The following is a 27,983-nucleotide window of genomic DNA, read 5'->3' as shown; positions in this document are numbered from 1 at the left end:
ATAATCAAGTTACGAAAAAAAACAGAAACAAAAATTTATTTATCCCGCGGTGTACCGCGAGTCATATCGTATTTCACTAGTAAAACTTAAAATTGTTGTCATTAAATATTTTGAGATATATTACAATGTTCATTTCATAGTCGTTCCTGACATACAACGATCAAAAACTAAATCATACAGTGATCATCGAATAAATTGTGTTTATTGACTGTGATTCAAAATTTAACGATGACAATTTTTAATCGCTAATCATTGAAATATGTCACCTAAAATTGTCGTATACCAACAGCTACAAAATAAATAAAAAATAATTGTTGTCGTTAAGTAGTTGTTGCTGCCCAGTGGCCACTGTAAAACGATCATGGCCAAATTACTACGGAAGTTCCATCTAGTCAACGTTGGACGTTAGCGAGGCCCAATGGACATTAACTCAGCCCATAAAGAGACCCGCCTTGTGACGTGTACCAGTTTCCGTCTTGGTCGTTGAATTCATAGAAGAAAAAAAAAAGTACATGACAAGCAATTTTCTTACATATCTGTGACTTGAAGCTATTTCTCCAATATCGTTTTCCATCTTCTCTGTTTCATTTTCACAATTCACATCTTCCTTGTGAATAAAATAAACCCTAAAACCTAATCCCGAAGTAAACTCGTCAACCACTGCGCCCATGACCTCCCAACGATACCCTTCCCTTATATGCTTCCTCTTCCTTCTTCCTTTATGGGATCCAAACCTTCGCACACATCTCCGGTAGATATGAAGATTCGCTCTTGCCTCTCCGCCATTCTTCTGTTCCTCTTCTTCTCCGCTTCTTCCTCTGAACAAAATGTCCGGACAGAGCGAATTTCAGGTACTTGTTCCAACAGATTGGAATGTAGAGTTCAATTGATTTTTATTTTTTTCGCGATTTATCCTTTAGGTGTGTACTAGTTTAATCAAATTATTTGAAATCGGAGGTTTCTTCAGTGTATACCCTTTTCAAATTGCTTTATGTATTGTATTTGTAATTTGATTTGCTGTGTAAGAGAGCTCAAAAATGTGGTTTTGAAATGCAGGAAGTGCTGGTGATGTTTTGGAGGATAATCCAGTGGGAAAGCTTAAGGTTTTTGTATACGAGCTTCCAAGCAAGTACAACAAGAAATTACTCCAAAAGGATCCTCGATGTCTTACACACATGTTTGCTGCTGAGATTTTTATGCACAGGTTCCTTTTATCTAGTCCTGTTCGAACGCGTAATCCCGATGAAGCTGATTGGTTTTACACGCCAATTTACCCTACTTGCGATCTCACTCCTACCGGCTTGCCATTGCCTTTTAAGTCTCCGCGTATGATGAGAAGTGCGATACAATTAATTTCATCGAATTGGCCTTATTGGAATCGGACAGAAGGAGCTGATCACTTCTTTGTTGTTCCCCATGACTTTGGAGCTTGCTTCCATTATCAGGTAGATTTTCTCGGCACTCAGGAACAAACAAACTTTGGTTTTATATGCATTGAATACTTTGGTGATTGCTGTTCATCAAGAACACCCTGTGATCTAACAATGATACATGATCATTAGTTTTAGATTAGCTGTTGTATTATTACACTAGTACCTGGTTACGTGGAAACTGAGTTTATTGCATAAGATTTTGGAATAGTCCAATGATTTGTGTGGGAATTAAAGATTTGATCGACATTAACAGGAGGAAAAAGCCATTGAAAGAGGGATACTTCCGCTTCTCCAGCGTGCCACTTTGGTTCAAACATTTGGTCAAAGGAACCATGTCTGTTTGGACGAAGGCTCGATCACTATTCCTCCTTTTGCACCTCCACAGAAGATGCAGGCCCATTTTATTCCTCCAGATATTCCACGTTCTATCTTTGTCTACTTCCGCGGTTTATTCTATGATGTTAACAACGACCCAGAAGGGGGCTATTATGCAAGGTACGTATTGTGTAGACTTGTATAACTTTTCAGTGATGAGATTTTGCTAGAAGTGGAACCGTCAATCTCGATAGTATATCAAGATCTACTTTTAAGATTACAATTTACCATTCCTCATTAGGAAGCTAGGTTAGATATATATGTAGTTAGCTTAGATCAAATTGTCTTGGAATCTTCTGAATGAAGCTTCTCTCTTTATATAGAGGTGCAAGAGCAGCGGTGTGGGAGAACTTCAAAAACAACCCTCTATTCGACATCTCAACAGATCACCCGACAACATACTACGAAGACATGCAAAGAGCCATCTTTTGTCTATGTCCTCTAGGATGGGCTCCATGGAGCCCGAGGTTAGTTGAAGCGGTTGTGTTTGGGTGTATTCCAGTTATCATAGCGGACGACATAGTACTGCCTTTCGCAGACGCCATCCCCTGGGAAGAAATAGGAGTCTTTGTTGCGGAAAAAGACGTCCCTGAACTAGACACGATCCTAACCTCAATACCAACAGAAGTGATCCTCAGGAAACAGAGACTCCTGGCAAACCCTTCGATGAAACGAGCCATGCTTTTCCCTCAACCAGCGCAACCAGGGGATGCATTCCATCAGATACTTAACGGGTTAGCTCGGAAGTTGCCTCACGACAAAAGCATATACTTGAAGGCAGGTGAGAAGGAACTGAATTGGACTGCTGGTCCGGTTGGTGACCTTAAACCTTGGTAAACTCAGAAGAATTAAATGTCTTGTTTGTCACCTTAGAGTTATTATTTCTGAGATAAGAGCATATGTTGTTGCCTTTTTTTAGCACTTAAAAACATTAGAGTCCTCCGTGTGGATTATTTTTGTAGATAACATTACTCGAGGTACATGTACCAAGTTTGATGTACACTTCTCTTCGGTTGATCATAATATCATTTACATTAACACTTCTCTTCGGTTGATCATCTTATACATATAATACATTACTACTGTACACTCTTTTTGTCTTCAAATTGTCAACTTTTAACTCCAATCATGTAAGTTTCAATGTCCAGTTACCCGAAAAGTTATGAAAACATGTGGTCGTTTTGTGAATGAAATTAGGATCCTCATCAAAAAGTTTCATATTCTTTAAAAAAACCTGGAAATACGGAGTTAGCAAAATTGTTAAAGTCGTAGTTAAATGGGCCTATAGTTTACTAACAAATGGGCTGATCGAGGTAAAGCTCGAACTAATCTAAGACCCTTGCTCGTCTCTTAATGTGAGAGAAAGAAAGAGAGAGGCGGCCATGGGAGGCGGAATGGGTGCGTTTTGGGGAACTCGAGTGATGGAATTGGTGAAGAAGCACGATTCCGGTGGTCTTCTTTGGAAGCGGATCAAGCTTACACCTACTCGTAAAGCCAATGCCAAAACCCGCCTCCGTCGCGTTTGGCAGGTACTCTTCCTTTTCCATCTTTTAGGGTTTATGGGTTTTGAGACAACTTTTCTCTTTCGTAGTCTAGATCCTCTATTCTGCGTTCACTTCCCTAGAATTCCGGCCAAAGATGGATTAGGTATTTATTGGTTTTTCGTGTTTGAAAGTATTTTAGGATTCATTTCAACATTATCAGTTTCGATTGCAAAATGTTGTTCAGTCTATGTGATGTGGTCTCCTTTGGTCTGATTAGTTGTAATGAGTTAGGACAAGGCCAAACGTGTAGTTTGTAATTACTTATGCTGTCAAGATTTTGTTCTTGGTATAAGCAACTTTAGGCTTCCAAGTATCTTTCTGTCGAACTAGGAACAGAGTATATCATCAGCTTTATTGATGTTATTATAGTGAAACAATCTAGCATTTAGAGTTTGCGTATCTATCAATCATACGAACACTTGGAATTCATTTTTCCCGATTTGGTGTTTGGTATATCATGCAAAGGTTGTCCATCTCTCAATATGCTTGTGTTTTATACGAGCTCGTTTGGGCTATCTTGTGCATCGCAGCGTGTTATACATTGTTTGGTAAAGCTTGTCGATCCATCAACATGTTTGTGATGATTTTGAGCTCATACCCAGGAACATTTTCGATCTTCTTCGACACAAGTATTGGTTTAATAGTTGTGAGAGTCTCTTGCAGAATGAGGCTGTTCTAAGGGCGTGTGGTGAATCAGATGCACCAACTTCTCCGGGAGCTAGCAACACAAAAAGCTGTAGCAGTGCGGTGAAAAATGAGTAAGACGGAAGAGGAGCTAGTCATAGTTTGTAAGGACTCGTAGATCAAGTCTCTGTCGTTACCTGATTTAACAAAAATAAAATTTGAACCTTGTGTTTGGTTATTATTGCAAAAGAAGGCACCTCCACTCCAAAGTAAAACATGGGATTTGAGTCTTACTGCTTTTTTGTTGTCATCATCAAGAAATTTGTTCGTCTCCTTCTTCAACGCAATCTCGAATTTGCTGAAGTTGGCCGTTTAGTGGATAGAACTTCTATCATAGAAGTGGATGCCTGTGGGACAATTTTTGAAAAAATCACTTAAATCTCTCTTTTGTTTTTGTTTCCCCCGTTGATCAAAAGTTTTTTTTTGTTTTCTCCGTTGTTACATAACAGGTTCAAATCTTGTTGAAAAGTTTCAAGTATATTTAAATCATAAATATATTAAGAAATTTTATCAAATACCACTTTTACTATATTCCTCTCTAAGTAAAAAAAAATACCACTAATATAATCGTTATACCTTCAAATAAAATTGAAACAAAACATTAAAGGAAAGTAGTACTGGAAAATTAAATTTAATACATAGTGGTTTAAATAAACAAAGTACCATTAATAAATGAACAATGATAATTTTTTTTTTTTAAACCTGGGGTTGACAAAAAAAAAAAAAAAGAAAGAAAAAAACAAAAACTGGGGAAAGTCGGATCGGTGTTGTTAAACAAGCAAAGCCCTCCGTAGCCTTTCCTTTCTCTTGCTCCTTCACTCACTCTCGATCTCGACGCGAAAAGCTTTTTCTCTTGCAAAGGCAATTATCGAAATCCTGCAAAAAGTTTCTCCGCCAAATCTCTCCAAAACCCTTTCTCTTCTGTACTTGGCTTCTTCTTCTTCTTCTTCAACTGCGGTCGCTCCTTCGTCTCCGTCTTCATACGTAATCTCGAAGTTGGTTGTTTCAATCCTGCCATGGCCGAAGGGAAGTTCGATCTGCCTGACGATCTCATCGTTTCCAAATCTTCTGATCAGTTGAAAGGTACTTCTCTCTCAATCCTCGTCTTGTTTCTCTCTTTTTTAATTCAAACTAGATTTCGTGAATTTGAATTTGAATTTCTTTCGCTCTCGACCGATTTGAATGCGGAGAAACAAATGTAATCGTTTGGTTTCTGGATCTGAATATGATAGGATGCGGCAGCCATAAATACCAATTTCCAAGCAGATTTATCAAAATTTGACCTAGTATGTGCTGATTAGGGTTCTACGATATCAATCTTATCCTTTATCAACCTTGTTATGCCCGCTTTAGATGCATTAGCAACTTCATGTTTGGATTGAAACGAGGGACGGAATTCTCTTTTGTTGCTTATTCCAGACTTTGGAATCTGGAAAAATGAACCAATGACTTTGTTCGTGCCTCTAATTCTGCCATTAGTGGCTTTCTGACTTTGTATCTGAATGATTTCTCTGATTTCCTTCACCTATTGAGTATTGACTACCTTGTATTTGTTTTTTTCTGCAGAATTGGCGTCAGATAACAGCATTCCCTTGTCTCCGCAGTGGCTTTACACCAAATCCAGCGAGAGCAAGATGGTAATACCTAATCTACAAAGATGCTATACGAATCTTGTCTTTTTTTCACCTTATTGTATCAGAAGATGCCATGCCTGTTCTTCACATCTAGAAAGTGTCAAGTTCTTTGTTTCTCTGTAACATTTTTACTCTTAATTCTTCATCTGATATTCTTGCTGTTTGGTAGGATGTTCGATCTCCTACTCCTGTACCCATGGGAAATCCAAGTGACCCAAATCTGAAGGATGCATGGCGCTTGGATGCACCTGAAGACAAAAAGGACTGGAGGAAAATTGTGCCTGAGAATGAAATTAGTCGCAGATGGCGTGAAGAGGAAAGAGAAACTGGTTTACTCGGTGCTAGGAAAATTGATCGACGAAAAACAGAACGTCGCGTTGACACTGTCTCAAGCAGAGAAACTGGTGACAATAAAAATACTGCTGCTTCTGATAGGTGGAATGATGTTAATTCTCGTGCTGCTGTAAATGAACCCCGGCGCGACAACAAATGGTCATCTCGGTGGGGTCCTGATGACAAAGAGAAAGAAACCCGTTGTGAAAAGGTAAATAACATCAAGGACAAGGAAGAGCCACAGGGTGAAAGTCAATCTGTGGTTAGCAGCGTCCGTACAACTTCTGAACGGGACTCCGACCCTCGTGACAAATGGAGGCCTCGTCATAGGATGGAATCTCAGTCTGGTGGGCCGACTTCTTATCGCGCTGCACCTGGGTTTGGACTTGATAGAGGACGAGCTGAGGGCCCAAATTTAGGGTTCACTGTGGGCCGAGGAAGGGCATCTACTATTGGGAGGGGTTCTTCAACTTCCTTAATTGGTGCTGGTAATGCTTCAGTCCCTCTGTTTCGGTATCCAAGGGGTAAGTTGCTTGACATGTATAGAGAACAGAAGCCTGCTCCTTCCCTAGGTATGATACCGACTGAAATGGATGAGGTTGCCTCCCTAACTCAAGTGGCTCTGATCGAACCTCTTGCTTTTAACCCACCTGATGCTGAAGAAGAGGTATGGTCCCCACTGAGAACTTGTTTCCATCGCCCTTTTTCATAAGTGTGCATTAATTTTACTGTTTCTTATTTGTAACTGACTTTTCCTGAGTTTCTTGACGGGTATCTTAATCTTGTCTATTAGGCAAGCCTTAACGGCATATGGAAGGGAAGGATCATTAGTAGCGAAGTTTACACTTCATCTGGGGAAGAATCCTTAGGTGAAAACAGTCTGGGTATGTTATCTTGTCTTTTGTTGCTTGGCCTCTTATCATTCCACCTAGCATGATATGAGGAATGCTTCTCTGACCTTAGTCTTTTGTATGTGCTGCAGTGAAATACCGCATACCTGACTCAGGTGAGACAAAAGTGGATGGTGCTTTGAATGGTGACAATAGTTCCCTGCAAAATAATGATTCCGGTACGGGCATGATGGGTGTTAACCGTGTCTTGGTCTTAAATATCATGTATTTTTAGATAATGTCCATTCTTATCAGTTTCTGGCAATTTTTTATGTCCTATATATTCTGACTAAAAGTCGAACAACTATTTTTGTAGGATTACTTGGGAGTCATAGGGGAGGTTTAGGGGCTGCTTCTAGCGTCTCAAGATTGAATTTAGTGGCTTCTGAAAGTTGTGGATCTGTTGGAGCTGGTTATCAAGCTTCTTATGGAAGTCCTGAATCGGTTAGATCTGCGTTTACTAAGTCCTCTGTGTTGGATGGGAGTGAATCCGTTCTTGCTTCTTTCGAGCAAGATTATACAGGCAAGCTGCAGCAACCAGATATTGAAGTGAAACACTCGGAAGGGGCTATGCCACCTGAGGAGTTTTTGTTCTTGTATATTGACCCTCAAGGAGTAATTCAGGGACCGTTTATTGGTTCTGACATTATTTCATGGTTTGAACAAGGGTTTTTTGGGACAGACCTACAGGTTCGCTTGGCAAATGCTCCAGAAGGAACTCCTTTTCAAGATCTAGGTAGGGTCTTGTCATATTTAAAGACAGAAAGCGCTCATGCTCATATCAGTGACCAAAAGAGTGAGCTAGAAGAGACTAGTTTAAAAGCAAATTCAGAGGCTGGTGTATCAATTGCACCTGTAGCAGAATCTAATGATTCATCTTCGTTGACTGGCATGTCTCGTTCATTCTCTGGGTATGATAACCCTTCAGCTCAGGATAATTTTCTGAGAAAGTCTGAGTCAGAAGTTTATGTAAGACCACCACATGCCGAGGACCAAAGTTTCTTGGACTTTTCTGCTCAGGATGAAGGTTTGTTACGCTGTTATCCTTTTCTCATGTGCTGGGTTTCATTTGATTTCATTATCATATTAATTTATTTTGTGTTCATCATAACTAATCAATGTTTTTTTTATTTTTCTCTAAATTAGAAATTGTATTCCCAGGAAGAGCTGGAGTTTCTGGTTGTGAGTCGTCTGTAAAATCGTGTACAAGTATGCATGATACTTTTATGGAATTTTCTGGCCACTCTGATATCCCTGTTGAATCAACTAAGGCTGCTCGAAATCAGAATGAGAATAAGCTGCACCCATTTGGTGTGTTGTGGTCTGAGCTAGAGGGCGGTAGTACACCAGTTAACCCGTCAAACAGATCTTATGGTGCGATGGGGGAGCCTACTGGTTCAATAGACAACCGTCCCATTAATTCCCGAAGAAATACACAAATTGACCCCAGCATGTCCCTCGATACTCTGACTGCTAACCGGATGTCACAGCTTGAACATGAATCCAACTTCTTTAACCATGGGGATCAACATCACCAACAGCATTTTCAGAATCGGGATATGCTGTCGCATTTACATATAGGTGATCAAGCTCAGGATCTGGAGCATTTAATAACTCTCCAGTTGCAGCAGCAACAGAAGATTCAGTTGCAACAGCAGCAGAAGATTCAATTGCAACAGCAGCAGAAGATTCAGTTGCAACAGCATCAGCTGGAACAAGAGCATCAGTTACATCAGAAGCTCTTACAGGAGCAACAACAGTCCCATGCTCGACAATTACATTTTCAACAGATTTTACAAGGACAGACTCCTGATACACGGTTTGGGCAGTCACATGACTTCCCTCGATCCAACAATGTTGATCAGATGTTGTTAGAGCGGCAGCTGATGAATGAACTGCAGAAAAGTTCTGGCCATCCTTCACAAAATTTCGCACCATATATTGAGCAACTTGCTGCAGGAAATTTTGGCCAGTTTTCTCATGAAGGCCACCAAAGGGAGCTACTTGAACAGCTACTTTCAACACAAATGCAGTCTCAGTATGGACAAAAGCAATCTCATTATGGACAAATGCAATCTCAACACGGACAACTGCAATCTGAAACAATCCGGTCTTTGGAGTACCAGCTGCTGCAGCAAGAGCAGCTTATGCAATTGGCAAATGGAGTGAGGCACAATACACTATTCGAGGAACAAAGACATATTGACCCTCTGTGGCCATCTGATCATAGTGATCAGCTTTTAAGGACTCATCCTGGGATCCAGCGTTCACACTCTTCTGCAGGGTTTAGACCATTAGACTTTCATCAGCAGCAGCAGAGGCCACCCTTCGAGGATCAGTTGGGTCAACTTGAGCGGAACCTTTCATATCAGCAACAACTTCGACAAGAATTATTCGAGCAGGGTCTTCCATTTGAGAGATCAGCATCGGGGCGGAATCTGGATTCAGTAAATGGTCTTGGTCTCTCTCAGGGTCTGGAGTTGCGGGATGCTACTGCCTACATGCAATCTTCTGGCAGATTGGGAAATTCTACTCCGGGTTTCAGTCATCAAAATCCCCGTATACCATTAGGTGAACCACATTTTTCACAATTGGAACCAATGGAAGGACGCTGGTCTGGAGCAGATACACAGCTAGCTGGTGACTGGGCTGAATCTCAATTTCGTAGATCTAATGTGGATAATGAACATCATAAAATGAGGTCGGAAATTAGGAGACTGGGTGAAGATTCCAACTCATGGATGGTAGATGGGTCTACAGACGACAAGTCAAAACAGCTTTTTATGAAGTTGCTCCACCAGAGACCCGGCCATCAATCTGCTGAGTCACCAAGCATGAACCGTGGGTTTCCCTATGACAGGATGGTTCCTTCAGGCCTTACCCCAGGGATTCAAACGCTTGGCGGCCTCTCAGACCATGGTGGTAGTCAAAACGTTTCATCTGCTTTTGGGGCTCGTTCATTTTCTGATGAACAGGTCAACAGAATGCCGGCAGATAGGAACAATATGGGATCATTGCACCGTAATGGTTCCTTGCTTTCTGGAATTATCGATGGTGGGCGGTCAACTCAGAATGAAAGTCAAGCCTTCAGTAATATGTTTGCTATGAACAAGGACGCAAATGACATCAAAACTTGGAACAACTTGCCGCCTAAAAATGAGGGAATGGGAAGGATGATGTCATATGAAGCCCAAGACAGAATGGGCAAACAAGCAGTATTAGACTCCCTGGTTCAAGACGAGCTTCCTGTTGTTACGCGTGGTCAACAGTCTTCTTTCAATATATCTGGTATGTATCTTTCAGAGTAATTGTATCTTTTAAGATTTTGGTTTTTCCTGGAATTCATGGTCTGGAAGGTTGAATTTTGCTTAGTTATTATGAAGGCTTATCCTGATATTATCTTGCTGCAGACCAATATAGTGACAACTTGGTTGGAGAAGATAGAAGGAAGGATAGGTAATTTTGTATTCTGCGACATTAAGCACCAGTAGATTAGATATATAAAACACCCTGAACTCGCATACCTCTTTATTCCTGCCGGTTAAATGTTAAGGTGATTGTTTGTAGGTTGGTAGTTCCATCACATGGACATGATTCAGTTTTGTTAAAAAGGCCTCCCTCATCCCATTCTTCATCATCGCATGAAGGATTGCTCGAGCGTATGTCTGATACAGCTAGCAGGACAGCAGCAAGTTCTTATAGTGGAATAGAAGGTATATCTATTTCAAGGATCATTTTGTCTTTTTGGACATTATTTATGGAAAAGGAGACTCAGTTTGTATACAAATATTAGCAGGAGGTGTGAGACGGGAATCAGGAGCAGCAGGAAACAAAGGGTCAACGTCAGAGGCCGCATCGTTCAGTGAGATGTTGAAGAAGAGTAATAGCATGAAGAAGGTGGCGGCAGAGTCATCTGATGCAACCGAAGGAAGCAAAGGTGGTGGTGGGAAGAAGAAAGGGAAGAAAGGGAGGCAGATAGATCCAGCTCTTCTCGGTTTCAAAGTCACTAGTAATCGCATTCTTATGGGCGAGATCCACCGTGCTGATGATTTTTAGCTTTTTGTTCTTCTGTACAAAATCTTTACTTGTAAAGATTAGCTTCTCATTCTTAGGCAGTTAGGCGTATAGGTCCTTCTCGGGCAGATTTCTTCCATCATATTACACAGCACAAGAAATAAAATATCAATGCTTTTTTAGTTGAGAGTTGGTTTGTACTTGTTACAATGTGTAATTCATTGTGCATTGCCTACTCATATTTTAAGCATCCACTACATCTGACCAGTGTGATAAAGCCACAGGTATAATTCGAAATTTAGAAGCACAAAGAAATGGCTTTAGTCACAAAATAAACTCATTTATCTCACAACAGTTTTGTTTGGTTGAGGACCGAGAAGTAGTCGACTAGTCGAGAATGGTGACTCGCAACAAGCTTCTGTTATTTGCTTGAGCCACTTTCTCTATAATACATCTTGCTAAGTCTCAAAATTAACTAGGTATATTTATGGTCTCTCATGTGTTTTATTTTGGATATACGAGTGTTTAGCTACTTGAGAAAACTTGAAAAAAAAAAAAAAACAAAAAAAAAAAACAAAAACTTGAGGAAAATAAGGAGCCAAGATGCGGACATATGAAATGTGGCACGTTAATGTGTATTTAGTTTTCCTTTTACACATGACTAGACAAATCAATTATACAACCTAACATTTTATTTACTTATTACGGTTGGTTAACGGTCAGAAAACAGAGAGCTTACATTAAAATCAAGATTTTAAAATCTATATATATAATTAGAGAGTCTTCTCTCCATCTAGGGTGTCCACATCAGCATCATGTCATCATAATTTATTCTTTTGTGGGCTCCACCTATTTTATTTATTAAAACAAAAACAATTAAACTAAAACTAATTCACACATTAAATAAAAATAATAATTGACAAAAATTAATGAAATATTATGAAAAAACGAAAAAAATAAATATACAACTTAAAATATGAAAATTTTGAATAGAGATTGAATAAATATAAATTAGATCATTATATTTTAACATATAATGAGTAAATATTTTTAGATAGTTAGAGATACGAAAAAAAGAAACTTATCATATATTTTAATGGTACAAAATTTATTTTTTAAGAGTTACAATTATTTAGTAGAGTAAAGAAAATAAGAGTTAAAAAATACCAAATTTAAAGGTTTTTACTTAAAATAGAAAGCAATTCATTTTTTAAAATAGACATTTAAAATTTGAGTACCGATTAAAAAATAAAAAGAATTTAGAACATATTATTATTTATAATTATAATATAATATAAGTAGTTAAATTAAAATATTTTCTATATTATTAATTTTTTCTAAATTAAAAAGTGAATACCTAAAAAAGAAAAACTAAATATTAATTAGTGTTTAGAAAATTAACATAGATTGAAAAAAACTAAGGTGATTTGCAATAAAACAAAAAACTATCCTAAACATCACAAATAAAAATAAAATAATCTTATCGAATATTAAAACTGTGTAATAATAATATTTGAGAATGCTATTTGGAAATTAGAATAGTAATGGTAGATAGAAGAGTTTTTCATTAGAAATAAAAAGGATTTTGTTTTTTTTATAAAAATAAATGTATTTTAAAATTAGAATAATTTTTATGAGTTCGTAAGTGTCACATTTTAGAAAAATCAACATTAAGAATACTTTCTAGAATCATAATATACATTAAATTATATATGTAGAAAGAGATTTTTGTATTTTTTAAATGGTCAAGATAAAATACAAAATTTCACGTTGAAATCCTATGTTTATGAATAGGGATGAGTCTATATATGAGATCTATTTTCTATAAAGCAATTTTAGATGCACCAAAACATGGTAAAAAAAAAGCTTTATGATAAACATTTCCTCAGATTTCTGTTTTGATGTTCACTTTAATAAAAAGATCATGAAACTTAAAAAAAAAAATTGAGTATTGAATGATATGAAGGAGAAAATAGAAATGATCTAAGGAGAAAAGAGAATAGATGTTGAGAGACGACGAGTGAATCATAGAAGATAACGAGAAATATTGTAGTGAAAAATGTGAGAAACCTTTTACTACTTTGGAAAGATAATTCATATGGGTAAAGTAAAATCTTTTAAAATTCAATTGATTATATTTATACTCAAAGTATAAAAGTTTAAAATTAAATTCCGCGCGTTGCGCGGGTACACCATCTAGTATTTAATAATGAGTCTATCACGATGTGGTTGGCGTACTAGATCAGGAGAGTTAACAGAACAAGAAATTATATTTATAATCAAGTTAAGTGAGTTTCAAACCACACAAATGACATAATTACATATGATTGTATAAAAATATCCTATATTGATGTTGTATGTATTCATGATGGTGAAAAAATATTATTATCTTAAATATATAAATAGTCAGATTTATACATGAAAATGTATAAATTAATATTTTAAGTCAAAAATAAATCTAATCATAAAAATTGTAACTACATAATATGAATTTAATTTTATTAATTACACAATGACAAATTAAAAAATAAACATAAATTAGCAACAAGAACAATCAACATAATTGTTTTAAAAAAATTTCAAAACAAACCCACGCATAGCGTGGGTATTCATCTAGTGTAAATAGTAAAAAACTTATCTTCCAAAAGTAAAGCGATGCAAAATAATGGTAAAAACATATATACACAGAAATTAGCGATGCACAGCAAATACAAGAATCATTTACAAAGTTGAGAAATTGGGGACATTTTGGCCAAACACACAAAACTCACAGCTCCAAAACGTCAGAAGAATGAAGTTAAAGAGAATATTAGAAGTTGATAAGAACGCTGGCCAATTGAGAAGCAGATGGTTTAATCTGATCACACACTCTCCATTTGGAACCTTTCTCTTTATCAAGGTCGTACATTAAGGCCTCATGTCCACAAACACGTGAAAACAGTAGAACCTTATTGTTCCATACTCCTAGTCTCACCCAGAAACCTCCCTCCCTCGGAGGCACAAACACCGAACTCCACGAATTCTCCTCTGGATCAAACACTCCCAGACGTCCCGGCATGTTCCTGTCCATAAAAAACACTTTATTCCTCACAACCGTGTAGGAATACACCGACACTGATTGCTCCGAGTTTAACGCTTCCCATGTCTGCGTTTTCGGGTCATATATATCGATGAACCTCGATCCATTGCCTGAAAGATATCATCAAACTTAGTTTAACCCAATGTACCTTGGAATCTAATAGACGTCCATTGTCTCCTACCTACAGCGTAGAGTTTGTAATTGAAGGCGAATGCAAAGCCGCGCCAAACAGGGCGGTTTGGACAATCCATAAGACTCCATCTGTTAGTATGCGGGTTGTACACTTCCGCGTTCGAAAGGCTATAAGTATCTGTGGAATAGCCTCGAATCACATACAAAAGACCGTTCACTTCAGTAAATGCAAAGTTGTAACGTGGTATGTTCATGGCCGCTAGTTTTCTCCAGCTGCAAAAATTCCGAAATGGTATCAGAATAAAACCAGACTGGACCGTTCTAATACCAATTAAGGTTTAAGAGAAGCTTAGAACTTTTCTTAGTTATAAATTCCCAAACTGAATAAGAATTTCATTCTTGAATTGCTTTGTCTAACAATCAAAAAGAATCTTCACTCATTCATTCATTCATTCATCGATTCCTCAAAATTCAAATAAAAAGAATCATCATGGAATGCCACATTTGATCAGATTGTATGAGAATTAATGAAAGGTAGATTGAGACTGAGACCTGTTAGAAGCAGGATCAAACTCGTAAACATCAGCAGAGGCAGAGACAGTGGTGCTATTGATCCCAGAGCCTTCAACCTCCGTATATCCTCCAAAGAACACAATCTTCCCGCCATCAAGCACTGCAACGCCGAAACCGCGCTTCAAGGGCCCAGGGACAGGAGGGATCTGGCCTAACTTGTTCCCGGAGGCGTCGAAAACTTCCCAGTACACGTCTCTTCCACACTCGCTTTCCATCAGAACACACAGGAACTCCTCCACCGTTCCGGTCAACTTTCGAACGGCTGCAAAATGCTGGCTCCTGAGGAATGACCTCCATCGCCGGCACACCTGAGAAGTGATCTGAAAGCTAGACCGCGGGATTTTCGAGACACAGAGCTCCGCCACGTCATCCGTCAAGCCAGGTATGATCGGATACAACGACTCCTCGACCACCATCATCACGATGTTACTTACTCATTCCCTTAATCACTCATTGCAACATTTAATAATGTGCAAAAATTGCTATAAAAAAATGGTTTGAGTAATCATTTGGATAACATACAAAAGACAAAAACATTGACCAAGTGTTTTCGAATTTAAAATCAGGATTTTGTCAACTAAGCATATACAAACAACTGCTTACTTTTTAAAAAGATAGAGACTTTCTATTCAACTGATTAATTCATATATTTTCTTAAATTTTACTTACTCTTCCCCAGAGAAAAGGATTGTGTATTAGACCATTCACATAGACAACATTGTAACCTTGAGGAAAAAGAAGCCGCCACATCATTGTGAGACACCACCCAGAGGCAAGTAGAGCTAATCAACCTCTAAAATTTTTGCGCACTTTACTTGTATACGTGCTCTCTTCTTGTTTCTCTTCAAACTTGAATGACTATCTCGCTTCCACCTTTTTTCTTTTTCCAACACTCTAGTCTTGTCAGTTGCAGAATATGACTTGATCCTAACAGCTTGAAATTCATCTGCGATGTCAGGCCTCATTAGCAGAACTTGTGGCGGTTGGTTGGCTCCACAGATACGGCCAAAGTAGTAAAGAGGGTCAACATACGATGATGATGACACCACAATTCCTTTCATGCTCTTTGGCTTCACAAGTTTAATGAACTCTCCAATCTCCTCATAGCATGAATGATCAGAGTAGTGCACCGAGTACATATAGTCATGGAACTTATGCACTGCAGCCGCTTCTAATTCTTTCTGAGCAGAAATGGTTTCATTCTTCATACTTGCAGTAAGAAAAGAACCAGAGAGCTTGTCATCTCCCTTGAAAGGTGTTTTCACCCATGGGAGACCAGACGGCATAATGCCGATAGTTGGGCACATCGTATTCAGCCCCTCGAGAGTCTGAATACTAAAACTATAACGAGGGACAGCCCGCACTCTTGTAAGAGATGTATCAGTAGTGAAAACGTCTTGGAAACCAAGGAGATGCATAGTACGAAGACGCTCTGGCCAAACCCAAATCTTCAGGACAAATAAAAAGGAAACTCAACTCTTGAATCCATTTGTAGAATGATAAAGAAAGCAGAGCATTTCTATAAAAAAAAACCTTGATATTGAGAACGCGGGAAACATGAAGAAGTAGTTCTTCCTTCCCCAAAGAGTCAACTGCTATGATGATATCATGTGAAGGATGAGAAGCAATTATATCAGCAACCTGCAAGGAAAGGAGAGGAGGGATATAAAGAGAAACATGATTCAGGGTTTAAGGTTATTTGGATTAGGGTTTAGGACGAACCAATTGAGCAGCGACTTGACGGGAAGGAAAACTGTAAATTGGATTGCAATAAGTGTTATCCAAATAAAGAATGTCGACGGGAAATTCGTGAATAGCATCGACGAGAATGGTTCTGGCTTCGTCTGATGCATCAGCATCCCACCGGAAGTCTCCAGTGTAGAGAAAACATCCGAAATCACCCCGGAACAAAAACATCATGGAGCCTACCAGATTTATACCATCAAATTCAAATTTCACCACCGAGAAAGCAAAACCTTATATAGAGTATCATACCAGGACAGTGGTGAGCATCGATGGCCATGAAATGGAGGCGGACGGTGGAGCCGGAGGAAGGAGAACGGAGGGAGAGAGATGTCCAGGAATAGAGAGGGACGACGCGAAGCAAGGAGAGGTCGAAGCCTGGGAATCGGGAGGGAAATAGAGAGGCGGTGATGCGGGAACAGTAGAGAGGACCTTTGGACCATCCGCCGGAGAGGCCACGCGTGTGATCGGATTGCATATGAGTCAAGAAGTAGGCTTGACTTCCCTTTCTCCATCGATCCACTGATATCAGACCACTCTCCATTTCTGATTCTTTGAAATTTGCAGCTTCACCATTTTTGTTTGTAATGAATTCCTTCCTTCTTTAGGGCCGTTAATTGGGCCTCTTTGAGTTCTATAAGACAGACCAAAGATGATAGACTTACTTACCATTTTCAACTAACTAATACGTTTGACAGACTTTGTACTTTTGTACTAGTATTCTTCATATATTCATAAGCTTTGATCAAACTGAGTAATGGTTCAATCACTCTCTCAATTTATTTCATGATTTGGTATGGGTTAACCAATACATACCATAGGATAAAAGAGAGAGAGGTTCTTCCAGCAATCCAAAAACCGATAATCATCATACTTAAAAATTGGGTCTTGGTCTTATAGGAAAGAGAAGCTAACAAAATGTATTGAGGGGGCAACACAAGTGAGCACAACAAAAAGACTGTCTATATTAGCTCAAGACGAGGCTCCTTTCTTTGACTTTGCTGCCAACTGTGTCTCCGGCTGCAAAAAACCAACAGATATTATATCAGATCAACGATGAAGGCAAAGAAAGAATATCAGTATTTGAGATCAATAAATTACCTCTTTCTTCACAGGCTCTTCCTTCTCTGACAAAATCAACTCAATGTGGCATGGGTTTGACATGTAAGCTGCAAAAGATAGCATTAAATTAAGAGTCAGCACAATGCGAATGAAGAAGCAATAACTTGTAAAAAGAGTCAAATAGAAAAGAAAACATACGATTGATTCTTCCATGAGCCCGATATGTCCTTCTCCTCTGTTTTGCTGCTTGGTTCACTTGGATGTGAGAAATGAAAAGGGCATCAACATCCAAACCTTTGACCTGATAATCAAATGGTTTTAAAAAGTGTTTAGTAGGTAACCAGAACCACTGAGAATATAAACATAAAAGACAAAAACCCACCTCAGCATTGCTCTCAGCATTCTTGAGAAGATCAAGAACGAACTGAGCAGATTTAGCAGGCCAACGACCCTGACTGTTAGAATGCCTGTTCTTTGCCTGAGCAGTACGACCAACACCACGACAGAAACGGGTGAAGGGGATAGCTTGCTTGTGAGCTATGACATCTTCCAAGTACCTTTTGGCCTTGTTCAATGGTAGCTTCCTTATGGCGTGCGCTGTTTCCCTAGTGTTCTGTTCAGACAAATTAAATTCAAAAAGAAACTATTTAGATTCACCATAATCAATAAAGCACTGTATAAGACTCCACTCCAGAAGAAATAAACAAACACGAAATGATGCAACAATCAGCCCTATTTTACAATACTCAAAAAAGGATTACAAGCTAAATCGATAATGTACCATCATGTACTGAACCATATGCTATTAGAAGAAACATTGGCTCACCCATTCACGATGACCAATTCGATTTTCCTGACATTTACGTGAGGTCTGTTATATGCAACAGAACCCTGCTTTTTGTTAATCAGGTTTTTTCCTAACTACAAGCTTAATCTCCCGGAAAAAAAAAACCTTAATCTAATTCATTTTCGAGATCCGGAATCAGTACAAGGAAATTACCTTGAAGTGGACCCTGAGATCGGCTCCTCTTGCCTTGCAAGCTGCAAACGCAAACAAATCGAAACCATTTCAATCAACAATCAGGAATCCAATAACAGAGGAGCTCAGAGAAATAAAACCAGAGACGAAGAAAGAGTTCTTACATTTGGTGGAATTGTCGGGCTCCTGAGAGTACTTCTTCACCTGGAGAAAAAACAATAAGAAGGCGAAGAACATCAGCATATGAGCACAAGTTAGAAGTGATAACTTGGTAACGAGATCAGTGTAAAGCATTTACCATGGCGGCCAAAGAGAAGAACAGAGGACGGAGAGAGTAGAGATCTCTTTATTTGGAGATACTTTATATATAGTGCAACATATGAAACCCTAATCGGCGAATACACTAGTGACTGACTAGTTGATGTGGTATTTACTTAATGGGCCTTTTGGGCCACCTATATCACTTGAGAAGTGGGCTACTGTAGTGTAGAAGATAAATTGGGTTTAGTTGATGTAGTCTATCAAAGTACTATTTATTTAATGCGTGTTTAACAATCACTCTCTGATGAGAAGCAATCACTCTCTGATGAGAAGATTGCTGCTACAAGAGCTTCTGAAGTAGGAGTGTAGGACCAAACATCAAGATCGAGCCATCAATAAAATAACTGCATCACTTTGCATTTGTCAACTGTGAATTAATTCGGATCATAAGGCCCAACGGAAAGTCCACTATAAGACAATAGTAGGCTTAAAAGCCCAGTAAAGTGTTGTAAACACCGAAGACTTGTGTAGGCTAATAAAAGTCTAAAACCCTCGAAACTTCGTATCGAGAGCTCATCGACTTTCCACAGTAACAGAACCACCGAACCCTAGATTTTCTTTCACCTGAATCTGAAGATGGAGTTCTCTACCGCCGACTTTGAAAGGCTTCTCATGTTTGACCATGCTCGCAAAGCTTCTGAGGCTCAGTACCTTAACGATCCTCTTGATTCCGAGGTTTCTTTCTACTACTTGTTTCCTCTCTCATTAGAAATCGCCGAATTGCTTCTCCTTTTTGTTGTTGTTGTTGATTTCGATTATATGATCGGACATTAAATGTTTAAGGATGTTTTCATTTGTTTTTCCTGTGTGATGTTTACTCTGTGTTGATACTAATCACTGTGTGTGGTTTAGGTCTTGAATTCGATGGAAATATTAGAATTTGGGCTATGAGATTGACATATGTTTCTCTGAATTCCTTTTGGTTTGTGGTTTATATTAAGAACACCTTTGAATTTTCTGCAGAATCTGGTTAAATGGGGTGGAGCATTGCTTGAACTTTCTCAATTCCAGAACATTCCTGATGCAAAGGTGATGTTAAATGGTATGAGTTTCTTCTTAAAGTCTTAAATAAATAATCATCCTTTTGACTTCTCTCTTTGATCTAAATTTAACAAGTTATTGATCATGTAGATGCTATTTCCAAGTTGGAAGAGGCGTTGACATTAAATCCAGGGAAGCATCAGGCTCTTTGGTGTCTTGGGAACGCCTACACTTCCCATGCATTTCTTGTTCCAGATGTTGATGAAGCAAGAGGGCACTTTGATAAAGCCGCTGAATATTTCCAAAGAGCTGAAAATGAGGTTCATCTTCAGAATTTTTATGCTTTTGAATTTGGAAAATATATGTTGTTAAGTGTAGTGAGACCAACTTCTTCTTCTTCTTTTTTTTTTTAGGATCCAGGCAATGAGGTATATCTCAAGTCCTTGGAGGTCACAACAAAGGTACTCTTTCAACTTTTATTTTTTTCAGAGTTTATCTTTGTGTACACAATTTATAACATTAATCATGGAGAGAACAACTGATGCTATAAAAAAACAAGGAGGGAATTATTTGACATTTGATACAATCTTCGGCTCTATTTCTTTTATTTTAGAGCTCATGTTTTTGTCTGTCTATGTGTAATAGGCCCCAGAACTGCATATGGAGATACATAAGCATGGAATGGGACAGCAAATACTTGGTGGAGGAGGAGGTCCTTCCGCTTCAGCGAATGTTAGCGTAAGTTATCATGTGTTTTGTTGGCTAGTGTGCTGCCCAATGTTTTGAAAAGTGTCATCTTCTTTCACACAGTTATTCTCTAGTAGCAAGTTCATGAGAACATAAGCAGAGAGTGAAAGAATCTCATATGTGGGTTATGTTTTTCCGTTTTGCTCTGAGAAATTGCCTTACTTTTGCAGAGTGGTAAGAAGAAGAGGAAGAACAATGACTTCACTTATGATGTATGTGGTTGGATAATTCTTGCGTGTGGTATTGTTGCTTGGATTGGCATGGCAAAATCCCTTGGCCCTCCACCTCCTGCTAGATGAAGCCTAAAGCCATAGTAGTGATGGGCATAATTTCCATAAGAAAGAATGCCTGCACACAACCACCTATTTACATTTCCTGAGCAGAGCTGTACTAAGTTGAAAAGTAACCGTTTGTGGCTATGGTACCAACAAATTGATTTCTTTACTTTTATTATTAGGATGTATTGTCTCTTCACATTGTTTTCGATTTCTTCTTATCTTTGTTGGAAGAGAAGTCCTTTTGCCATTATCTAAGCTTATGCTGTTATGGTTTTGTTTGTAGCACGATCTCTATGAGTTTCTTATTTACAGAAAGATACTGAAACTTCCTGTAAGAATAACCTTCCTATGAGAAGTGAAGCTCTAAGAAGTTAGGAGAAAATTTCCCGTTGCAATTATGTGTTCTCAACTAAAAAGAAGTAAAATATGTATTTGTTATGTACTTTAATAATAACATACTCTTAACTAAACACCCTTTAGGATGATTTCGTGTGTGATTCAAAGTCTTAAAATGATTAGATACGCTTGCTAACAAAAACACAGCAAAAGCAAATGTCAAGCGAAGAAAAGTCGAGTTTAGGCTGTGGCTATGACCTCTTAATGGTAGATATAGCACTTGTACATGATCTGTCTTTGCCTAGAATAGATCATGGGTAACTTAGGGGTTTGGTCCTGATTAAAACGCTTTGCACATGTATGAATGAATGATCACAGAAGATAAAAAAACCTAAGGGCATAAGGGTCCTTAATCCTTATCCCTCGCCAACGCCAGAAAATTTTATAAATAACCAAACGCAGCGTTAAGACTAGTATTCGACACATCTCCAAAGAGAGAAGCTTGAAAAAATGGCTTGCAAAACGATTTTGCGTTCCGTTTTCGTATCGGAATCACGTCGAACTTCCAGCGCAAGTAGATGCTTCTTTCTCCCTCCTTCTCCAGTATCAGTTCCGGTCCATGGTTTGTTCCCGGCGCCAAAGAGTCTCTGTTTCAGTGGTTTTGCATCTGTTCCCGAGCGGGTCACTCGGCTTTATTGCAGCCATAACGATCAATCTGATCAAGGCCCTCCCCAAGAAGCTGTTCTCAAGGCAATTTCAGGTGCGCGCCTTCGTTAATGTCTTCCTAGTAACACATTTGAGTGATTTTGTTCGTTTTGGCGGAAATGGATTCGATTATCGGATGCGATATGCTTGGATCTTTGATGAATAGGAAACAGTCGATTGACGTACTAGTGTTTGCCGGCGGCTATTTGCTGGGGACTCAAAAACTGCTCCTTCGAATCAATTTAACTAATCCTACACTTGTGGTGATTCATTCACTAGGAATTTAGATTGTTTTGGGTTAAGAATCAAGCTTGAATGGTGAAAGAAACAGATGGTGTTAAGTCACGAGTACTAATTTATTGATACTTTTGTTTCCCCTGTTGTTTCATCCTTTTTGCTGATGGGATGCAGAAGTGTCAAAGACTGATGGGAGGGTTGGGAAAACTACTAATATGATTATTGGTGGCACCGTGGCTGATGATTCTGCTAAAGATTGGCTCGAACTTGACCAAAAGGTATCCCATGCCGATATCTTTTTCTTGTTTGGTCGGTTTCCAGTAGAGTTGCTCTTCCTTTCGCGTTCAAGTCCTATATGCTAGTGTTTATAAAGCCCCTGTAGATTTTGAATGCATTCATTAAGTAAAATTTAAGAAGGAAATGGATATTGGCTTACTCAAAGCTGGCGTTTTAATTGCCAGGTCAATACATACCCAACAGAAAGAGGGTTTACTGCAATTGGGACTGGTGGCGATGACTTTGTGCATGCTATGGTTGTTGCAGTTGAATCCGTTATTGAACGACATATTCCAGAGGTAATCTTTTTTCCTCTTTAAAGTATCTTGATTTGCAGGCTTATACTATCTTTTATTATAAGATATTTGCTAGTGTCTTCTGTACAATATTTTGGACACTGGCTTGATAATTACAAACAAGAGAAACTGTATGCACCCTACTTTGCTTTGCTTACTTTTGTTCTCTTGTTTTGGTCTTTGCTTGGTCTTGCGCAGTATAGCTGCTAAATGTTTACTCTGTCATATTGTTATGTTTGGATGTGAACTATTTATTTCATCAAAGAATCAGATCAGAGTATCTTTTTATGTAATGTCGAAAAAGCAATATTCTAATACGGAGAACACGAGAATCCTACTAATGTTACAAAAAATTTTCCCCCATTAAAGGATTGTGTAAAGCAGACGTTATCAAGCAAAGGAAAATATGTGTCGGTGAACATTGGCCCTATCCGAGTTATCTCTAGCGAACAGGTTTTTCCCTTTCCCTCCCCCTCTCCCACACACACTCATATACACATATGAAAAGCAATATGGGTTTTTAGGCACAAGAAGCATAGAGAATCAAACCTTATTTGTAGAGAGGATGTCTGAAAGTTAGGAGTTGCAGACTGAAGTGATGAGAACTTGTGTTGTTTGGTTTGACAGGTTCAAGCTGTGTATAATGCAATGAGGAGAGACGAAAGAATGAAATACTTCTTGTAGGTTTGAAGTGTGTAGAATCACGGGTCTTTTCCTTTTATCTCACCCATTGCGACTATGTAAATTATGCAGTGTAAGGCCACCATTATTTATTATTTTTACTTATCTACACCAACTTCTGTTAGACAGTTCTTAGACAGTGTCTTGTGCATCTGGGGGAATTAGTCGATTATATTAAAAATGGCTTATATGCATAGAAATAGTTAGATAAAGCTTAGAAACATAATATTTGTTTTAGGTGGGATGGGAAAATTCCTTCGTATCTCTCTGAAGTAGAGTTGGAGTTGGTTCTAAGATTAATGCCCAGAGAGTTGTGGCTTCTTTTACAAGTGAGGGGCCAGAGTCAAAAAAAAGATAAGCTTAATGAGTGATGAACTCTTGGACTGTAATCTAATCTTTGTTTAGATATAGAAACATTTTTTTTTCTTTAGATATAGAAACATTGAAGTACCAGACTATCAATATATTATAATCTGATTAGAAGCATTACGAGGTTATAACGCTTATGGTTGCATTGTTTGATCTAGCCATGTTTGTTATAGTTTTGCCGCTTTTGTGGGCTTGGTCAGCTCGGTTCTTGGGTTTTGCGGATTGAAAAGGTTAAACTAAGAGTGTATTTCACAAAAGAAGAAAAGTTGTTTTAAATCGAGTACTGTAGATGTAACTATGTCTCTCTCAGTGTCGTGGGAGGGTGGCTCACAGAGCTACTTATTAGTCTAATTATGGTATTGATTAAAATACAAAGATGTAGATTATTGGGTAATGAGAAAAAAAAGTGGAAGGTGTGGGGGTTATCTTGAATATTTTAGTCTTGAAATTAGGTTAAGTGGCACTGTTGGCCAACTTAAAGCAACCCGAAGTATACTCAATAATGACACTCATAATCTCTCTCTCCCTCTGTCTATTCCTTTATTGGGTTAGGAATTACAAAATTCTTCAAGGAGATAATGATACTAACTTGCTTACAAAGTTATAAACATACACTAAATTGCAATATAAACCCTACCAAAATCGTTACTTTTCCATCATTTCACTCACTCACACACGCATAACATATTTGTAGCATTCATACATAAATACATACATTTTGGGGGATAGAGATGAAAGATCGGATGGAGCGATTTTTGATATTGCCGTTTTCGTTAGGGTGTTCTACGCAATCTTGCGTCGCTGTGGTCACTACTCATCAACACAAGAAACCAAACCAACTCATCAAGAGTACCTTCTTATCACACTTCCTCCTTTTTTTCTTTATCCTTGCTTCTTCTATCGTGCATTTTTTGGTGAACTATCTTTTTCCCCTTTTTGGTTTTCTAAGGAAGAGAGGAAGGTGATGAGAATGGCTCATTTAAAAAAGAATACACAAAGATGGACAATAGCAGTGCAAATATCTCAGATGGTATCTACAATGTTATTCGAAGCTTCAAGTGTTTCTCTCGCATTTTCATCGTATGTGCCGTTTCTATTCTCTCCTTTTTTTTCTGAGTGATCTTTTTTCCTTTTTGGTTTTATAAGGAAGAGTAGAAAGTGATGAAAATGGCTCATATAAAAAAGACTACACAAAGATGGACAACAACAACAACAACAATGGTGCTAATATCTCAGATGGTATCTACAGAATTATACGAAGCTTCAAGAGTTTCTCTCACTTTTTCATTCGTATGTCCCTTATTCTAATCCTTTTTTTTTTCGAATTGGGAACACAACATTTGGTAATAGTAAGTAATTGTTTATTTATCTTTTTTTGGATTCTCAATGTTCCTCCAATTTAATATAGGGACAATTAACTGAATAGCCTTTTTGATCATTTAATTTGTCTAGATAGCATCTCTTCATTACTAATACACTTTTAAAAATTGTAAACCATTTCACCTATGAGTTGGTGTAATATATTTTTATTATCTCAATTCTACATAGAATTTATGTGTTTGCATGGTAGTTTTACATTACCATATAAACTTCTGTGTGTGATTCCTGTTAAGTAAAAGCGCTAAAAATTTGTTAGTGTAATTAGAGAAACACGCTCAAATTAGTAATAGATTCATCATTTATGTATTGTTGATATGACACAAATTAAATACAATGACCAGGTTACGAAGAGGAAACGAAAGAGAGAGAGGCGGAGATTGAGATAGGATATCCGACGGAGGTGAAGCACTTGAGCCACATCGGAGTTGATGGAACGATGACCACTTTTGACAAGTCCTCCTCATCTTTTCCATTCGCCGGCTTTCATCTCACGGCCGTCTGATTTTCACATCTTCTAGTACTAAATCAACTACTATATGACATTTCTTTCAATAGTTTTGATAACTAGTCGTAAGATCATCTTATTTGGTTGCAAGTACATAGTACCTCAAAATTCAATAATCAATCTCATTCCTTAACGATTCAGTTTTTGGTAAGTTTTGTTACTCATAATCATCTTTCATGCAAATTATTATTTTCCATCTATGGATGCATCTCACGCGATCTTGTTTTTTTTTCCCTGTTCGATTTCCTCTAGATATGTTAAAAAAAAAAAAAACATTTTCTATTAAATCAAATTTTTTATTAACAAGAAGAAAAAATCAATTGATTATTCTCAACTACTACTATTAGAAAACTTCTATCCCCTTATTATTAAAAGGGAAGTACAAATTGAAAAATGGTCAAATTTAGCCTCAATTTCAATTTCAATTTTGGATTTTGTTCTTTGTTAATCAAAATCGACAAGGGCATTTTGGTCATAAAGTTTCATTAAACTTTAAGAGATCCGCGTGTTAATACTCGGGTGGGTTAGGAGTAATTAACTCTTAATCACATAGTCAAGTTCTTAATCGGGTTTAGCATCCACATAAGTCAATCTAAGCCGTTCAAATTATTTTGTAAATTTAGTTCATTTTTGGTATCTAAATATGAGCATATTCGATCATAATAACTGCAAATTCAATGTAATTATCTCTCATAATAACTACAAATTCGATCATATATTGCCTAATCCCAAAAAAATCGTAATTACTATCTCTCATAAATATAATCCTAACCATAACCAACTCTACAATATTCATCATTTATCTAAATATAGCCAATCATTCAATTCTATTCCAAATTCGAATATATTTTGTTAATAGTATCTTTGATTTTATGCTTTGTCTCCAAGATATTCTCCTAGATTTTAAAATTATTGGAGCCAAAAACCCTAGCATCCTAGAATGCTATAAATATCAACGTCATTCTCATTTCCAATCCATCACTCAAATTCCTCTAACCTTAGCATCCTTCTTATTTAGATATCACAAATGGCTCAAGCAATTGCTTACCTCGATGACATCAAACCATACAAAACCACTTGGAGAGTTCAGGTCCGTGTCCTTCATACCTGGAAGACATTTACCACAAAGTTTGGTGAGACTTTCGACATGGTTCTGTCTGATGTCAAAGTAAGAATTCTTTGACATGTCTATATTAGTTCAATATATTAAAATAAGTTGTCTAATGGTATGCTTTCAGAATACAAGAGAGATTTGATGAAGCACAGACACTACTACGTTCAAAGCGTTTGTTCCAACAGTTCTTGGTAGATGGATACACAACACTGGAATCCAACAGGCTGTCCTATATTAAGTTTAACCAGTCTAATCTGAGATGTGAGAATTATTCTACTCTTAAGGCTGCCTCAGAAGCTGGAAACACCAACATGGGTGAACAAGGTAAATCAATACGTATTCCATCTTCTTTTACTGGTGGACCTCGCTATATGTTGAACAGTTATTATGATGCTATGGCTACGTGTAAAATGTATGGTTTCCCAGACCTGTTTATAACATTTACATGTAACCCCAAGTGGCCAGAAATAACTAGATATTGTAAAGAGCGTAAACTTAATGCGGATGATAGACCAGATGTTGTGTGTCGGATATTCAAGATGAAGCTTGACTCTCTTATGAAAGATTTAACAGAAGACCATCTTCTAGGAAAAACTGTCTCTGGTAATGAATTGTTTTGTTTTTACAGATATGTTTTATGTTTGTTTATTTTATTGCCTGTTACTGTACGAATATGAGTTTAAAATGGTTATTGCTATTTGCAGCTATGTACACAGTGGAGTTTCAGAAAAGAGGACTACCACATGCTCATATACTCTTATTCATGGATAAAAGTTGCAAATTTCCAACATCTGATGATATTGACAATATCATCTCTGCTGAGATTCCAGATAAAGCTAAGGATCCTAAGTTATATGAGGTTGTAAAGGAGTGTATGATACATGGTCCATGTGGTGCGGCCAACAAAGATTCACCATGCATGGTTGATGGCAAGTGTTCTAAGTTTTTTCCTAAGAAATTGGTTGAGCAAACAACAGTTGGTAAAGACGGATACCCAATATATAGAAGGCGGGAATCTCAGCACTTTGTTGAAAAAGGTGGTATTAAGTGTGACAACAGTTATGTTGTTCCGTATAATCGCCTTTTATCATTGCGTTATAGAGCTCACATCAACGTTGAGTGGTGTAACCAATCCGGTTCTATCAAATACTTATTTAAGTATATTAACAAAGGACAAGATCGTGTAGCTATCGTTGTTGAACCTAATGACAAGAATACTGATACGGAGACTGGATCAGCAACTGGCAGTAAAGAAAAAAGTAAAGATGAAATCAAAGATTAC

At 37.8% G+C, this 27,983-nt stretch overlaps 9 protein-coding genes across 10 annotated transcripts; 6 read left to right on the top strand and 3 right to left on the bottom strand.

The window, feature by feature from the left end:
* The first annotated feature begins 529 nt into the window (after positions 1-529).
* On the top strand, positions 530-2,851 carry LOC9329529 (probable beta-1,4-xylosyltransferase IRX10). Its single transcript, XM_021013394.1, has 4 exons — positions 530-851; positions 1,057-1,445; positions 1,687-1,928; positions 2,132-2,851. The coding sequence occupies exons 1-4, from the start codon at positions 698-700 to the stop codon at positions 2,643-2,645; spliced, it is 1,299 nt and encodes a 432-aa protein (XP_020869053.1). The 5' UTR covers positions 530-697; the 3' UTR covers positions 2,646-2,851.
* Positions 2,852-3,124: 273 nt separating this feature from the next.
* Positions 3,125-4,269, top strand: LOC9329528. The gene is made up of 2 exons (XM_002893421.2): positions 3,125-3,337; positions 4,016-4,269. The coding sequence occupies exons 1-2, from the start codon at positions 3,191-3,193 to the stop codon at positions 4,112-4,114; spliced, it is 246 nt and encodes an 81-aa protein (XP_002893467.1). The 5' UTR covers positions 3,125-3,190; the 3' UTR covers positions 4,115-4,269.
* Positions 4,270-4,734: 465 nt separating this feature from the next.
* LOC9326790 lies at positions 4,735-11,159 on the top strand. Of its 2 annotated transcripts, none has more exons than XM_021011634.1 (10): positions 4,735-5,119; positions 5,603-5,673; positions 5,840-6,670; positions 6,797-6,887; positions 6,986-7,072; positions 7,210-7,920; positions 8,040-10,181; positions 10,304-10,349; positions 10,461-10,606; positions 10,690-11,159. In XM_021011634.1, the coding sequence occupies exons 1-10, from the start codon at positions 5,053-5,055 to the stop codon at positions 10,947-10,949; spliced, it is 4,452 nt and encodes a 1,483-aa protein (XP_020867293.1). In that variant the 5' UTR covers positions 4,735-5,052; the 3' UTR covers positions 10,950-11,159. The 2 variants fall into 2 exon arrangements, with proteins under 2 accessions (XP_020867293.1, XP_020867292.1); XM_021011633.1 differs by having other exon boundaries at positions 4,800-5,119; positions 10,687-11,159.
* A 2,371-nt stretch (positions 11,160-13,530) lies between these two features.
* Positions 13,531-15,455, bottom strand: LOC9326789 (putative F-box/kelch-repeat protein At1g27420). The gene is made up of 4 exons (XM_002890681.2): positions 15,361-15,455; positions 14,671-15,173; positions 14,168-14,391; positions 13,531-14,096 (listed from the first exon to the last, which is right to left on the bottom strand). The coding sequence occupies exons 2-4, from the start codon at positions 15,108-15,110 to the stop codon at positions 13,717-13,719; spliced, it is 1,044 nt and encodes a 347-aa protein (XP_002890727.2). The 5' UTR covers positions 15,111-15,173; positions 15,361-15,455; the 3' UTR covers positions 13,531-13,716.
* Positions 15,228-17,110, bottom strand: LOC9326788 (5' exonuclease Apollo). Its single transcript, XM_002890680.2, has 4 exons — positions 16,687-17,110; positions 16,414-16,616; positions 16,225-16,332; positions 15,228-16,139 (listed from the first exon to the last, which is right to left on the bottom strand). The coding sequence occupies exons 1-4, from the start codon at positions 16,976-16,978 to the stop codon at positions 15,474-15,476; spliced, it is 1,269 nt and encodes a 422-aa protein (XP_002890726.1). The 5' UTR covers positions 16,979-17,110; the 3' UTR covers positions 15,228-15,473.
* A 147-nt stretch (positions 17,111-17,257) lies between these two features.
* LOC9329527 (60S ribosomal protein L17-1) lies at positions 17,258-18,860 on the bottom strand. Its single transcript, XM_002890679.2, has 7 exons — positions 18,774-18,860; positions 18,640-18,679; positions 18,497-18,537; positions 17,879-18,109; positions 17,695-17,797; positions 17,536-17,603; positions 17,258-17,454 (listed from the first exon to the last, which is right to left on the bottom strand). Exons 1-7 carry the CDS (start codon positions 18,774-18,776, stop codon positions 17,407-17,409), a joined length of 534 nt encoding a protein of 177 aa, XP_002890725.2. The 5' UTR covers positions 18,777-18,860; the 3' UTR covers positions 17,258-17,406.
* Positions 18,861-19,281: 421 nt separating this feature from the next.
* LOC9329526 (mitochondrial import receptor subunit TOM20-2) lies at positions 19,282-21,140 on the top strand. Its single transcript, XM_002893419.2, has 6 exons — positions 19,282-19,471; positions 19,760-19,838; positions 19,928-20,097; positions 20,191-20,238; positions 20,423-20,515; positions 20,695-21,140. The coding sequence occupies exons 1-6, from the start codon at positions 19,373-19,375 to the stop codon at positions 20,821-20,823; spliced, it is 618 nt and encodes a 205-aa protein (XP_002893465.1). The 5' UTR covers positions 19,282-19,372; the 3' UTR covers positions 20,824-21,140.
* Positions 21,141-21,509: 369 nt separating this feature from the next.
* Positions 21,510-23,461, top strand: LOC9329525. Its single transcript, XM_021010808.1, has 5 exons — positions 21,510-21,898; positions 22,255-22,358; positions 22,542-22,655; positions 23,022-23,105; positions 23,280-23,461. Exons 1-5 carry the CDS (start codon positions 21,649-21,651, stop codon positions 23,334-23,336), a joined length of 609 nt encoding a protein of 202 aa, XP_020866467.1. The 5' UTR covers positions 21,510-21,648; the 3' UTR covers positions 23,337-23,461.
* A 253-nt stretch (positions 23,462-23,714) lies between these two features.
* On the top strand, positions 23,715-25,805 carry LOC9329524 (CRIB domain-containing protein RIC2). The gene is made up of 4 exons (XM_002893417.2): positions 23,715-24,551; positions 24,652-24,732; positions 24,849-24,992; positions 25,424-25,805. The coding sequence occupies exons 1-4, from the start codon at positions 24,434-24,436 to the stop codon at positions 25,582-25,584; spliced, it is 504 nt and encodes a 167-aa protein (XP_002893463.2). The 5' UTR covers positions 23,715-24,433; the 3' UTR covers positions 25,585-25,805.
* Positions 25,806-27,983: the final 2,178 nt, after the last annotated feature.

This window comes from Arabidopsis lyrata (assembly GCF_000004255.2).
Source record: "Arabidopsis lyrata subsp. lyrata unplaced genomic scaffold ARALYscaffold_1, whole genome shotgun sequence".
In the NCBI taxonomy this organism is placed as follows: domain Eukaryota; kingdom Viridiplantae; phylum Streptophyta; class Magnoliopsida; order Brassicales; family Brassicaceae; genus Arabidopsis; species Arabidopsis lyrata.
Note: the sequence above shows the minus strand (reverse complement) of the source record. Positions and strands in the feature narration are given on the sequence as shown.